This window comes from Anabrus simplex, chromosome 4 (genome assembly GCF_040414725.1).
Source record: "Anabrus simplex isolate iqAnaSimp1 chromosome 4, ASM4041472v1, whole genome shotgun sequence".
Taxonomy (NCBI): Eukaryota; Metazoa; Arthropoda; class Insecta; order Orthoptera; family Tettigoniidae; genus Anabrus; species Anabrus simplex.
This window is the reverse complement of record NC_090268.1, coordinates 365620011-365636178: the sequence shown is the minus strand read 5'-3', so window position 1 is coordinate 365636178 and position 16168 is coordinate 365620011. Positions and strand designations below refer to the sequence as shown.

General features: G+C 38.0%; 1 protein-coding gene across 6 annotated transcripts in view; it reads right to left on the bottom strand.

Annotated features, from left to right (window-relative positions):
• The window catches only part of Vps52 (vacuolar protein sorting 52), a 183991-nt gene that overhangs the window by 135863 nt on the left and 31960 nt on the right, over positions 1 to 16168 (bottom strand). For all 6 annotated transcript variants that reach the window (XM_067145795.2, XM_067145799.2, XM_067145801.2 and 3 more), the window contains one exon: positions 8652 to 8827. In XM_067145795.2, coding sequence (XP_067001896.1) covers positions 8652 to 8827 — 176 coding nt within the window. The remainder of the gene's footprint in view (positions 1 to 8651; positions 8828 to 16168) is intronic.

The window sequence follows — 16168 nt, the reverse complement described above, 5'->3', positions numbered from 1 at the left end:
TATCCTTCTATTAGAATTGGGAAGAAGTTCAAGGAGATACAAACTGTTGCTAATAGACAGATAACAAAACAACTGTGCAAGACAAGTTGCAGGGAGGATCGGTATTTACTGCCATATGCACGTCACAGGTGCCCTGCGACTGTCATCTCGGGACGCCAGAATCTTCAGGGTTGAGCTTCTTCCTTCAAATTATTCTTCTATTAAACCCAGGAAGAAGAGCAGGGATTTGTTGACATCAGAGCGTTGCTGTACAAAAATGGTGAGGTATTCTACAAGTTCAGCCATCTCAATGAATGGGCTCTATCTACTGCCACAGTGACAAAATAAACAACAATCATGTGACCTGCAAAAGTTTTTACAGTGAATCAGGCAAAATTGACAAGACTAAGTCTGAAAGTTTGCAGGCCTTAAAATTGTACTTTCTCAAGGATTGCCATCCTTTCTATGATGGTCTCAGCTATTGAATTGATTAGAGTGGACTCCTTTTGTACATTTGTTTTCTCAAAATTTGTGTAAAAAGTTCAATACTGTATTTTCTATGGATAACAACTTTATAAATCAAATTATGTTTCAGGAACAGAATCCACTATGTGACAATAAGGCACAAACAAAACTGGTTCAGAAATTAAAGTTTGTGATTTGAGATTAGATGTTTTGCTGATAAAAGATGTTTTGTAACATAAATTTTTTTGTAACTAAGTAGAGGGTTCTTTCGTCCAACTGAGAAGTTTGCTCCAAACCATATAGTGGTTTTTGTAGGCACAGTGATGATGCAAGATGTGGGAAAGATATATAAGCTAGCATAAATGGGAAATGCTAATTGAATTTGTGTTTCAGTATGGAATTAGCTGCTAAAAAATAATTATTCAAGAACAAAGCTATTCACTGCTACACATAGGAAAACAAGAGTAATAGATCTACAAAATATTATAACAAAACCTACTTTGAATTCTGAAAGTCTATAAGGAATAAGCTGGTATCCATGAGATTTTTTGATGATACAGATTCCAATAATGTTTTGCAGTGAAATGAGCATTACAAATATACATTCTTCTACAAACAAAGCAAATACTGTATATGTATCTTAATTTTTGACCCCCTACAATATAATATGAACATTCTCAGTGGACCTGCAAGCGATATCTAGGTACCTTTTCTCGTAAACAAAAGAGTTGTCCATACCCAGCGACTCAGAATGGGATTCAAGCAGTGTCTGGCACTGCTCCCACTTATTCTTCTCCTTCTTACATGACCTCTCCTGGTTAACTCTTCATCTCTTTTGATTCTAATAATGGCAATAGGTCTGAGAGTTCTGGAGGGTAATGTATATACTCACGTCAGAGCAATTGGCAGATGAAATATTATAAGCGACTTCATTATGTTGTATAAGACACTAGTTGTCGTGTACCCATCATTGACATGTTAGTTTTGTAACTACAGTAGATTTTTTTTACAAGTTGCTTTACGTCGCACCACCACAGAAGACGGGGCAGGAAAGGGCAACAAATGGGAAGGAAACAGTCGTGGCCTTAATTAAGGTACAGCCCCAGCATTTACTTAGTGTGAAAGTGGGAAACCATGGAAAACCATCTTCAGGGCTGCCAACAGCGGGGCTCAAACTCACTACCTCCAGAATGCAAGCTTATAGCTACGTGACCCAATCCACGCAGCCACTTGCTTGGTAAACTACAGCAGAAATGCAGACAATGCTACAATGATAAACAGGACAAAAAGTCAGATTCTAAGCTTCACCAAGAGGAAAAGCCCTCTCAGCTTTTATGTTGATGGGAATGATAGTACCTTATGGGGATCACTGAAAGTACTTAGGGGTTAATATATGGAATTATCTTCATTGAGATAATCACATTAATAAGGTTGCAATGAAAGATTACAGATCACTTCACATAGTTATAAAAATATATAAGGCTTGCAGTTGTCGTAGGACAGGTATCCTAATTATGATAAAACCTTCAATACTCGTATTTTGAAGTTTTACGATGAGCCGAAAATATTATGTTATTATATTTATGTTTCGTGCCCATGGACGTATAACGTGCATATGCTTAACCTGGTTAACATAGCAACGGACGTACGGACACACAGACTTCCAATATGGCGTCAAGGAACAGCACCATTAGATCTCTGATGTAAAACATGTATAAATTCTATGTAGATTGTTTTAGAGAGCGATTGTTCGTTTTGTATTCTGAGAGAGGCACTGAATGTTTTCTTCTTCTGACAGGATAAGTTTCGTAGTGATAATATAGTAGTTTTAGAAATACGTAAAAGTGTTCTCATGTGATATTTTTATTGCGTAACAGTAAGGATGTAAAGGAGAAGGCGTATAAGTCTCTGGCAAGACCCTAATTAGAGTATGGTTCCAGAACTACTTTATACGAGAACTGGAAAAGATACAAAGGAAAGTAGCATAATTTGTTCTGGGTGATTTCTGACAAAGGAGTAGTGTTACAAAAATGTTGCAAACTTTGCGCTGAAAAATATTGGGAGTAAGAAGATGAGATGCTTGATTAAGTGGTATGTTCTGAGCTGTCAGTGCAGAGATGGCCTAGAATGACATTACTTAACATATAACCTTGAGCGGAGCTTTTAAAAATAGGAAAGATCATAATATGAAAATAAAGTTGGAATTTAAGTGGACAAATTGAGGCAAATATTCATTTCTAGGACGAGGAGGGGATTGGAATAATTTATCAAGAGAAATGTTCGATAAATTTCCAAGTTCTTTGAAAGTACTTAAGAAAAGGCTAGGTAAACAATTAATAGGGTATCTACCACCTGGGCGACTGCCCTAAATGCAGATCACTGATGACTGACTGAATGCCACCTAATGAAGATGTGTAGCAGAAGAGACAAAGTGCACCTCAACTAACAACAACAATCATTCAGTGTAATGTTATTTTTGATAAATTTGAGTGACTGAGGACATTGTAGGCTACATTTTGATTTTTTCTGACTCAGCAATATTAGCACAAAATGCATGAAACCTGAAAGATCAGAAATTACATTTCACATGAGTTTTTATTATGTTCATTGTTTCAATACAGCTACCATTAACAGAGAAATTTGAAAATTCTGTTTAAGTTCACCTAACATCACAATGCCACTGTATACAAATCAAATATATACTGGTATAGCCAAGTGCAGATAACAGAAATTTGAGAAATTTTGCTATGCTGTTATACATTTTCCCCTTGATATTGACTCAAACAAACAAACAAACAAACAAACAAACAAACAAGAATTAAACTGTACCTACTTTTTAATGCTGTATACCTAATCCTAGATAAATATAAAGCTGCTTCTTCTTCCACCGCTTTCCCCACACCCTGGTGGGATCATGGGTGTGAACAATGTCACACGTGTGGATTTGGCCCTGTTTTACAGCTGAATGCCCGTTTTGAAGCCAACCCTGTGTGAAAGGAGTGTTTCTGTAGTGGTTGGTAGTGTGGTGGGTGTGTACAAAGAGTGCAATGGGCCAAACATGAACACCCTGTTCCCGAGTCAGAGGAATTAAGCAGATGCACTTAAAATATCCGACCCAGCCAGAAAATGAACCTAGTACCCTCTGAACCAAAAGCCTCGATGTTGGCCATTCAGAAAAGGAACCAGACCCTGAGATAAATACAAAGAATGGGGCAAAAAATTTAAGTACAGAAAAAAACATAATTTTATTTAGATAGAATTCAAGACCATATTGTTACCATCAGTGTTTTTGTCAAGTAGAACAAAGAATGTATTCATGCAAGTCTGTGTATTGTAGACAGAGTGTCATGCATTTTTATTCAAGTACTGTATGGAGATATGCAACAGCAGGTTTTCGAGTTTATAACTCTGATCACCAACAACCGGGAGAATGGCATGAAATTTCACATTTCTTGCTGTCCACAAATTACTCTGTAATATAGACAGTTTCTTATCTTGTTTTGACTGGCACATAACACATTGTTTTCTGGAATGTTTCCTGTCTCCTGTTGGGGACATTCTCAGAATTAAAATGTCATAGCAATAACAATCCTGAAGTTCTTCTAGGTTGCTCAAACTCTTTAGACTGCAGTACTGGCATGAATCATAGTGCAACTGCTAGTCAGAGAATGTAAGAAAAGGCAAGCATAGGCCTTGTGTCAAGTGTAGATGGAATCTTTTCTAAAACATGCTAACAGATGGCAGCAGTCATTTCAAATGGCCAGATGACTTTCGACAACTATCCCAATATAAGAACACGCTTTGAATTTGATGTCTGCATGACAGCACCAAACTCAATATGAGTACTGTACAGAACTTACGGTTGCCAACAGGCAACAAATCCAGTTAATGGGATAAAACTTTCCAGATATGAAACATTACAAAACGTGTATTGATTTTTCCGTATAAAGCATACTGTGCAAATAAAATGTATTTAATACAACTTATAATTTTTTTACGGCCGAAAATATAAAATGTAACACTATAACATACCTGTAAGCAGGGGTAGAAGTAAATAGAAATAATTCAGTAGCCAGCACATTTTTCGCAAATATACATTATGAACCCCACAGGTTAGACTAGGATCAAGCTACGTATTATTTTTGAAATGTGGCCTTAAGTCGTATAGTCTTAGTTCATATAAGAATGGAAATTTATATTTTAAAGAGATACTAACCCAAATAATCACCAGTCACCTTCAAGGTCAGCGTCTTTTAAAATTACACTACATGTGCCTGTTTGATTTCCCACCAGTAACATGCAACTTGCTTAACAATGCAAACCAACCTTCAAAATCAGTGTAGGGTCTGTTTTTTTTTGCAGTAGGCCTATGATTTTTTTTTTTGCTAGGGGCTTTACGTCGCACCGACACAGATAGGTCTTATGGCGACGATGGGATAAGAAAGGCTTAGGAGTTGGAAGGAAGCGGCCGTGGCCTTAATTAAGGTACAGCCCCAGCATTTGCCTGATGTGAAAATGGGAAACCACGGAAAACCATTTTCAGGGCTGCCGATAGTGGGATTTGAACCTACTATCTCCCGGATGCAAGCTCACAGCCACGCGCCTCTACGCGCATGGCCAACACGCCCGGTAGGCCTAGATAAGATGCCATGAACAATGCATTCATATGCTGTAACATATTAGCATTCATTTCCTTGACGCATCTCACTAAAAGTGCACATTCGGGATTCTTCATGAAACTTTCAGCCTCCTGCCGGCCCCGCGGTGTAGTGGTAGCGTGCCTGCCTCTTACTCGGAGGTCCCGGGTTCGATTCCCGGCCAGGTTACGGATTTTGACCTGGATCTGAAGGCTGGTTCAAGGTCCACTCTCTCTACATGATTACAATTGAGGAGCTATCGGACGGTGAGATGGCGGCCCCGGTCAAGAAAGCCAAGGATAACGGCCGAGAGGATTCGTTGTGCTGATCGCACAACACCTCATAATCTGCAGGTCTCCGGGCTGAACAGCGGTCGCTTGGTAGGCCAAGGCCCTTTGGGACTGTTACGCCATTTTTTCAGCCTCCTGACACTTCGAGTGAGGATAGGATTTTATAGGATAAAATGTTTTAAACATTTCCAGTTTAAATGGTCCTGAAAATCCGGATACACCTTTAGAATGTTTGTCGGCAATACTACGAAAGTTACTGCATAATTTACACTTCGCAATTCCTTCTTCATAGCACAGCCACGGTAGTCATTCAAGCTACGCTTCTCTGCATTTTGCATCATTCTCATACTTCTCTGAATCGGTAACATTCAGCTTACTTAACAATGTAACCAAACCCTCAAAATCAGTGTAGGGTCTGTTATTTTTTACAATATGATAAGATGCCATGAGCAATGCATTCATATGCTGTGACATATTAGCATTCATTTTCTTTACGTACTTCGCTTGAAAGTGCTGAAATTTCCGTTTGCCTGAAAACTGAAATTTTGACGTATTTTTTATGTTTGACCTATCATTGTCTTGAACACCATGAATTTCACGCTGGTCATTGTCGTCCTGAAATCTACAGTCGGCACTTCCATTAAGTGTTTTCTCACATTCACTCCCTTCTGTATCACTTTGTGTTACGTTTACGGGCCCTACTTGCGAAGAAATCTGAAAGAGTACACTGTTTGTTACTCGCATCAGTCAATTTGTGCGGTTTTGTTCATTTCAGTTTACCAATTTTCTCCAGTATAGCACAGAAACGAGAAATACACCAGCGTTAAATGGCTTCCAAGTTCGCGGGCTTCGATGTCTGATGCTACGTTGCCAATTTTCCATACACGCACAGGAATAAAAACAATTGTATTTATAAAGTGCAAACTGTTCAATACCAAAATGCTGTAATTAAATTAAACGAATAAATATTGTTTGGTGAAAATACAAGAATTGATAAATACGTCATTCCGTATGTTCTAAATGAAAAGAATGAATTCCACGGGAATTTACAGTATCAGCACTGCTTTGGCGGCAATAGTTGAGGAACGGCTAGTCACGGGAAGTATGGCGGTAAATTAGTGTTTGTGGAATTATTTAACGTAGTAGTTCTCTGAATTTCTCCACAACTCTGGTCTGATCTTTGTACTCGGCTACCGATAGCTGATCATCTGTAATAGAAGTCGATGTGTTACGATATGTTCACATGAAAGGATACTTGTTTGACGGGTTACAACGATATCTCCCATGACCGCTAGGCAGCTCCCGCGCAGAACTGAAACGTCCAGTTCCAAGGTATGAAGAGTAATTACAGAATTCAAGACTCTGCCAAAAGCACAGAAAATGTTTATTGCACATATTAGAATATATGAGCTACAGAAAAAACCGTGAAACACCACACGACTTGTTACTTTTTAAAGTAATGGGAAAGTACATGTAAGGGAACTCCGGATTTCAAAAAATAAATTTTCCAAACCGAATTTGAAAATTCAGGCGCCAGGTAAAAATTTTCAGGCACCATGGCGACTGGGCGCCCGGTATTTTTCGACCCCTGCCTATAAGAAAAAAGCGGACAATCATTTACAGATATGTTATAGTGTTACTATTTTTTTGACGAACTGAAAAACTAAAAATTGTATAACTGATTCAACAATGAAAGAGAAAGACTTTCTTCTTTAAAAATATCTTTAATTTAGAAATAGCACTTACAAGAGAAGGCTCTCAACCTGAACAGGAATTTGTTCGTAAAGTTGTGCACACACACACACCCACCTCACGATTCTAAACAAGCTTGCAAATGTATTTGTGTGTACCACTTGGTTTGTCTGTAACAGTGCTTGTAATCTTGAAGGAGAGAGAGTTCAAACACCAGTCAATCAGTTACCACAGCTAGTAGTTGACATGTTTACTATACTGTACATGTTACAATATTTTCATAGGAAACCATTAATAACTGGAATGTTTTAAATTAAAAAGGTGTAATCATTATCCAATGGAAAACTGTGTAGGACAGGATGGTTACACTTTTGCAATGTTTTTGGTGGATCAGATTACTCAGAAACATGACAATTCATTTGACTGCCCAATAGCAATAACACTGGATAGGATAGTATACAAAGGAAAAAACTCTGTAGATGATACAGTGATTCATAGTTCTAAAGAGTGTAGTGCTAGAGTCAGAGACAGAAATAGTGCCCCCAAAGGGAAGTTAATGGTTCTAGTGATTATAAAGGGGTCCCCAGAAGAGAAATCTAACATTCTTAGCATTTTAGCTAAATTTTTTGAAAAAACATCCTGAATGTATTTATGATGATTACCATCATACACCAGTACATAAAGTGATGACCTACAGTGCCTTATTGAAGAGACATCCATCTCTGAAAAGTACACCAAACATCAAAGTAATATTTGATTATGTGGAGCAAAAAAGATGTAATCATTTTTGGGGAAACAATGCAATTCAATAACTGGGGATAAAAGAAAGCTTTCTATTCAAATTTGACATGGCAAGGAACACATGAAAATGTGTCCACTACTAGCATCTGAAATTTTGGGCAATGCAAAAAGCAAGAGAAACTGTTAATCAAATTTTAAAAGGATAACAGGCTATATAAGGACTCTTTGCAGTGATTTCAATACTAATCTAGAAAAAGCATTCTACTATTCATAACCAGTTGTCTGCTCCAATGTAACTCCTTATAGTTCAGTATCCATGGCAGGCAGGTGGCAGGTGGGTACCATACCTCCACACATGTTGCTGAATTCAAGAATGTGATAGAAGTGGCATTCTCAACACATGAATATGATCCTGGGGACTGTTCACGTACTGCTTTGCTAAATGAGCTTATTGTGATACTCCATATTGTTTCATCCATTTTGTTGAGGAACCTCATACAGCATACAGCAAGCCACCTGGTGACGAATGAGCATACCACTACAGCTTCAACGGTAAACAATCTTAAATTCATACCCCTCATTATTGTAGAAGACTTCTTCGGGAACAGTCAAGATTTTCTTCTGAAGACCAAAGTTCTCTGGGAAATGTAAAGAGTTTCATCTTGTTTTCTTGACACGGTATAAGCCCAAAAGCCCATACCATGTCTACAAGTACAAGCCGCAAAAGCATCAATGTTAACAAAAAATTTCTGTTCGAGCCGAGAGCCAACCCTCGTTAGAACAGTCTGCATTCCTCTTACAGATTACAATATTTTAACGTTTTGCCAAAAAAAAAAACCATACTTACGCCATTAAAGAATCAGAAACAGCTATATCATCAATGAACTGACTAAGCTGTCCTCGAACTGCTTGTCGATTGTTCAACTGCTGACTCATAGATACTGATTTCCTTTGTAGAAACAAAATTTCACTGCTAATACTACCTAGATCTGACTGAAATGTCAGAAGCATAGACTCCATTCTCTGTAAAGAAAAAATGAAATAATTTTAAAAAAGGACCAAGATATATTAAATACTTGTAAGTTTACTGATAATATGAGAAAGAAACATGAAAAATTGTGAATACATAATGCCGACTATCCCTGTTGTAACTTTCTCAACTAGACCGGATGGTTCACCAGCACCTTGTAGTTTAGTTTTATGCACCTCGCCATGTTTACTACAATTCTGAAATACAGCGGTCCCTCTCCCTAAACCTCGATAATATAATGAGATATGTGGTTACAGGCTAAAAACCATCAGGAATCATGAGCACTACTATTAATTAATTGTTAGTACCATGAATGTACCCTGAAAAGGGCCATTGGTGGGTGACATATGGTATGGAGCTGGGTTGGACCAGACTAGGAAACATGTGACAGGATTTCAGTTACCTACGTCTTTTAACATAGCACCTGCTGGAACTGACAACCTCCTTCGTCGATACAGAGCTGCGCGTGTTGTAAGGACTGTCTGGCAGGTTGCCACATCTCTGGTGTAACAGATCAAGATGCCTCAGTCATGAGCTGTCTAAGGTGACGAGGATTGCATGGCTCCTGTGCATACACCAGTTGTTTACATGGTCCCACAGAAAAAAATCCAGGGGCGTAAGATCAGGCAATCTGACAGGCCAAGGGACAGGTCCTCCCCTTCCAATCTATTTATCAGGATACGTCACATGGAGATGGTTCCAGACAAGCTCCGTGATGTTCATACCACATCCTGCAGCAGTCAAGGAGTGGCACATGTTCCAAGAATGGTAATAGGTAATCTTCAGAAACCGCCGATAGTGTTCTCCCGTCAGAGATCCTTCAAAGAAATGGGACCAATGAGGTGATCATGCATGATGCTGCACTGTACGTTCACACCTCACTGTACCTGAAAAGCTGCCTGTCGTACCCAATGTGGATTATCCACACTCTAGTAATGCATATTATGTTGATTAATGGTACCATTGTTGTGGAAGCACGCTTCATCCATAAATAAGATGGTCGCTAAAAAGGCAAGATCAGTGTCCATATACTGCAGAGTCCATTGACAGAAAGCTACCCGTGCTTTGAAATCGTGACCATGGAGCTCCAGGTGTAAGTGCACATGGTACGAGTGAAACCACTGGGTATGCAACATCCGCATAACAGACGCCTGGCTGATGTTTGTCTCCTGTGCAATGGCCCGTGTGCTAGTGTGAGGGTTATGCCAGACAGAGTCCAACACAACCTCTTCATTGTGAGTAAACGTTACAGGATGATCTTGAAGAGGCTGTGTCCTTCCCAGGGACACAGTAGCCAGCAAATGTCTTTTCTCTTTTCTACACTCCAAAATGTCATGCCTGTTGGTTGTCGTCTATCCGGATAGCGTTCTTGATACAGGCATTGTGCCTCGTATATATTCTCCATAGATGAGTAACATATCCACATACTCCTCACTGGAATACATTACGAGGCAATGTTGTGTTGCAACTTCCCTTGAAGGAGGGGAGTTCACACAGCTACATACCTATCTGCCATCATCTGTTGTCATCTTTCCAATAAGGCACACTTTGCCCTACCTGTGGTCTACGAAGCTTGGAACATGTATGATGTGGCTAATTGATTGCCTGTGTCCTAGCCACAGACCATCACCTCTTCATCCTCATCCAACCCAGTTCAATACCTTATGCCACGATACATACGGCCCATTACAAGGCCAAATAAACAAATCCATCTGTGAAAGCTATCAAGTATGCAACCTGACCACATCCAGACAATTGGTTGCAAAATAAAAGAAATTAAAAAACACTTGCATGGGATTTGAACCTTTAAGCACCGTCCACTATCACAACTCCTACTACGCCCCCTGCCCAGTGAGCAATTGCAAGGCTTGACATGAAGCGCACAGTTTCCAGCCTATACAATACCTGCTCCCGGTCTGTGCATGCACTTCCTGTTGTAAGGTACATGTTCTTTGTATCTGTGCTCATTTTACAGGTTCATTTGAGGTACCCATAATGAATTAATAGTAGTGCTCACAATTCTCACTGTCTTCTAGCTTGTAAACACACGGATGTATTTCAAAACTGTAGTAAAAGTGGCAGGACGCATAAAAATCGTATGGGGCTTGTGACCAGCTCGGTATTGAATCGTTCCATTCATGGCCAAATAGAGATGACCTGCCGATAATTAAAATATGCGGATGAGACCACATAGGAATAACATCAGATTTTATATTATGGTGCAATAGCACGCAACATTGTGCGCTTTTTAAGAGATCATAGCATCAGTAGCAAGGTGGAGTTCCCAGCATGGACAATAAATTTTTATGAACCCACATGAACCACTTACTCATAGCGTCTGATGCCAAATCTTCATGAGCAACCGCGGGAGAAGTCAGCTTGGAGGGAAAGGAAACTCGTTGGATATCTGCCCACACAAGGAATAGCGACATTCGGAAATAATAGCTGGAATGAGCATAATTTTCTGCACATTTTGATATGCAACATTAAGGTATTAATAATCTCTACAAATTAATGAACAATTACCTCGAGCACCGTGAGAGAAATTCCTTTTCCGTGAGTGCGCATTTCAAGTGGACCACACAGCAGGAACCACACGGGCATGGGTAACGCTTTTTCATAAATACAGCATGCGTGGGACGTGAGATGCATTCTCTGTGCGCATCGCCGACTGTAAGGTGTATGTGTGTGATGGCAGCTCATCGACCAGAAGACAGCCTTTATCTCCATGTGTCGCAGTTAGAGAGACTGCACTGTCCTAGTGACATGTAAGTAACAATCTTATGAGATGTAAATAGGAACTTTGAACAGTAAACTGATTTAACTGCTTTCATTTAGAAACATTTCTTTGCCAGTAACTACTCTACGCAGAGTTACATATTGCAGTCTGATGCTAACGTGTTCTCATCTAGTGTTACAAGTTAGTGTATGCTCGGAAAGATAGTACTGCTTCAATTATTTCAGATTAATTTCGGTCAATTGTAAGTTTCATTAGTACGGGTGGATCATGTGTACTGTCTTATAAAGATAAACTTGAAGGAGAGTCAAGATAGCTAAAAGGAATGACTGAGAAGATAAGAGGGAGAACCTAGGCATCTAAATAAGGATACAAAATAATGTGGCTTTTCCTTACAGTTCTCTAACATCAAGAATTCACCTGATATTACCAGTTCATCACGCAGGGAGCGCTGGTCCCAGTCAAACAACGGGGACATCTGTCATCGCAGACAGGCGACAAGTGAGGGCCCGCTGGCAACGTCCATCACCTCCAGTCAAGGCACCGTAAACAACCAGGAGGTGGTGATCAACTCAACAGTACGAGTTTCGAGCTGAACAACACAGATCCTCGTGATGGCACCAATCCTGAACCCTGGACTGCTGCCTTCCATCAACAGCATTAGCATGAGTTGCTAAATTTTATGTCCACCAGGAGAACTGCTCAGGTGTATTTACAGATGCAGATCAGGCAAATCCTAACTTATCAGAATGGAGCAGAGATAGGGTAGTTTCAATAACTTAAAGATGTAACTTAATGCCTTCAGGCTAATATGTAAATAGTAAGTGTGTCCTCGGGCACTTGTATATAGATTATGCTCATGACGCACATGATCAGGATAGTTTAATTTTGCATGTTATAATTTCTCTATTTTTGGTTTCATTTGTGTCGTAATTTGTTGTATATAAGGTCTTCAGTCAATGAAGAAAGGGTTGTCATTATTTCATCCACTAAAAGACTTGCGCAGTCTGAGATTTTTTATAGGCAGCCTAGCTAGAAATGCATGAGGCATGTTTAGATATATGTGGTTTGTTGTCAGACGTATTGTTATAAGATCTTCAATATTTCCTTTAATGCATCTGGGATCTTGCCGAAGTTGAGCTTGCCATGAATTCACGCATAAATAAATACAAGACGAGAGATATGTGTTTGATAAGCCCAGAAATTATAGACAAGAACCCTGAATTGCGCAATGTATGCAGGCATAAGCTGTGAAATGATATTCGTGTGTGCAAACAAAAGGCACGGAAATGTACAAGGGATAAAGCTTTAGATGAGCTCAAATTATGAATAAATTAGAGTGCAGCGATTCGCACTGTATCGAATAAGAATGCATGTGATACTTACAAATGAGTTGTGTTAATAAGACGGCATGGTAATTAAGGAACTTTACTAGGGCTGGGACGCTGTGAATGAGAGTCTCGCAGTTGTGTGTTTGTATTTTTTTTTTTTTAATAGTAGGGGTGCTGGAGTATGATAATTTAAGATTATACAGAATATTGTTTTGTTTTAAATTTAGAGATTGCAATAAATTTGGTAATATTTCATATCATGGGTTTTTCACTTCAATAATATCATTGAGGTTTAGAGTTTTGTTATAGTATTGGTCTAAAAAAGTATAGATGTTTTCTTATTCATTCATCAATTTCCCTTTACCTACTTTTTTAATAATTATGAGGTCTTGATCTATAGTAGTGAAATGATGTCCTGTTTCTTTCATGTGGAAACTCATAGCTGAAAACTTGTTGTGTTTGATGGCATTAAAAAGTTCCAAGTACCTAGTGTGAAAACTTCGGCCTGTTTGTCCGATATACGAGATGCCACACTGTGTGCAAGCGAGCCTGTATATGCCTGAACCTGAATAAATGTTGCTGTTTGAATTGACTGTGTTGTGATTGAAGAATAATTTCTGGTTAGTGTTGGGTGTTCTAAAGGCTATGCATGTGTTTTGTTTTTTTATGGGGTTCGAGACCTGGTAAATGTCTGGATTGTTGTAAGTGAAGGTAATAAACTTTGTTTTTCTTTTGGGTCTGTCAGGAATGAGTTTTGTTGTTAATTTGAGTTTGATCTTGTTGATTAAATGATTAACTGTTTCTGATTTATACCCATTAATTTTTGCCAAATCTTTTATATGATTGAGTTCTGATTTTAAGTTTTTAAGTGATATAGGGATTTTTAAGGCTCTGTATATTAAACTGTGAAAGGTAGCCAGTTTACGGGAGTTGGGATGTAATGAAGTATTTTTTATTGTTGTTGAGGTGTGAGTAGGTTTTCTGTAAACTTGGAAGTCAAAGCTATCATTGTTACATGTTACTGTAGTATCTAGGAAATTTAAGGATCCGTTGATTTCATCATTCTTGGTAAATTTAATATTTTGGTCTAGGTTGTTTAAAAAATGTAAAATATCATTACTGTTATTGAGTTCTTTATGAATAATTATGAACGTGTCATCTACGTACCAAAAACACAAGTTAAGGCCTTTTATATTTGTTGAAATTTTATGATGTTCTAAAGAATCTAAATAGATGTTGGCTAAGATGCCAGATAAGGGATCTCCCATACCATCTTCATGGTAAATTTTACCATTAAAAGTAAAATAGTTGTTTTTAGAACAATGTTTAGGATTCTTAAGAAGTCTTCTAATTCAAGCTTGCTAAGTTTACTATGTTTAGCAAGGCTGTCTTTGATAATATTTACAGTTTCTTTGACCGGCACATTAGAATACATGTTAGTAATATCAAAAGAGCACATAATGTGGTTGAGTAATAAGGTGAATTTTTTAAAGTATCACAAAAATCTACTGAATTTTTTATTGGGAATTTATTGTTAAAAATGTAATGTTTTTTGAGAAAGTTGTAGATATATTTTGAGGTTTTATATGTCGGACTATTTCTGCAATTGATGACTGGACATATAGGTATATCTTTCTTACGTAATTTAGGTAAAGCTTTTGCAGTGGGGGTATTAAGGTTCATTAGGATTAGTTTTTGTTGTTCTTGTTCATTCAGTAAAAATTTAGAATTCTTTAATAATGTTTTTAAATTCTGTTGGTTTCTTATTGTGGGGTCTATATTAACTATTGTGTAAGTATCATTTGTGAAAAATCTTCAGTTTTTTAATATAATCTTTTTTTATTTAATATAACAGTAGTTTCCCCCTTGTCAACTTGAGTTATTATTATATTGTTATCTTTTATTTTGTTTTTCTTGTCTTGAATTAATTTAGTGTGGTTGAGATTAGCACTTTTATTTAATCCCTCAGTTAAAGTTGGTAGTTTCTTTTTTATTTCGTATCTAGTATCATTTTGTAATTGAAGGGGAGTTCACAGATATTCATCTCGACCTCTGCTATGGTGGTGAGGATATAGTTTTCTTTTTGTATACTAAGCCAGTTATGTTTTAACCCTTTACTTAATAATTCCATTTCTTTTTCTGATAATATTGTATTCGTTAAGTTAACTATGGTGGGTGTGTTGTTGAAAGAAGGGGCCTTTTTACTTCTTTGTGCCTTTTGGGTGACTGTAGCTGATTTTCTTTTAAATAAGCAAGTTTTTTTATCTAAAATTAATTATTTCTTGTTCAGAATAATATTTAATTTGTAATCTACACGTAACTGAAATGAATTCTATTCTATAGGGGCTACATATTGAGACACTGGTAAGTGTAGTCTGTATAGTTGTAAGTTTAAGAGTGACTTCTTCCTGTAGAAAGTTTTAACTTTGTCTTTAAGCCAGATATCGTTGGTTTTGTTTTGGGTTTTTACTAAATAAGGAGATAAGTTTTTTCTCTGGATATATCCCCAGAATCTTGGTACCAATTTTAGTCCAAGACATTCTTTTAAAAAGGCTATGTCTTTACTTAAACTGCTGATCTTAACTTTCATGTTGAGATATTTGTATAATATGCCTGGTTAGCTTTTACATTACAGTACGTGTAATTTATCTTCAATCACAACACAGTCAATTCAGATAGCAACATTTATTCAGGTGCAGACATATACAGGCTCGTTTGCACACAATGTGGCGTCTCGTACATCGGACAAACAGGCTGAAGTTTTCACACTAGGTACTTGAAAAATTTTACTGCCATCAAACACAACAAGCGGTGAGTCATTTCAATGCTACTATAGCAACTGATTAACACTATAACAAGCTGCCTCTGTGGATCAGCGGTAGAGTGTCGGCCTCCGGATCCCAAGATAGCGGGTTCAAACCCGGCAGAGGTAGTCGGATTTTTGAAGGGCGGAAAAAAGTCCATTCGACACTCCATGTCGTACGATGTCGGCATGTAAAAGATCTCTGGTGACACATTTGGTGTTTACCCGACAAAATTAATTAAATCTCAGCCACAGACGCCCAAGAGAGTTTCGGTTTACTCGGTCTGCCATCTAGTGGGGGCCTAGAGAAAAACGGAACGTCGAAATTGACGAGCAGACAGCCAGATGGCGTCAAATTGAAATGTCTGCACACGGTAGCTGAGGCCATACGATTATTATTATTATTATTATTATTTAACACTATAACAGTCGAAAAGATAAATGAAACTACATTCAACGTTTT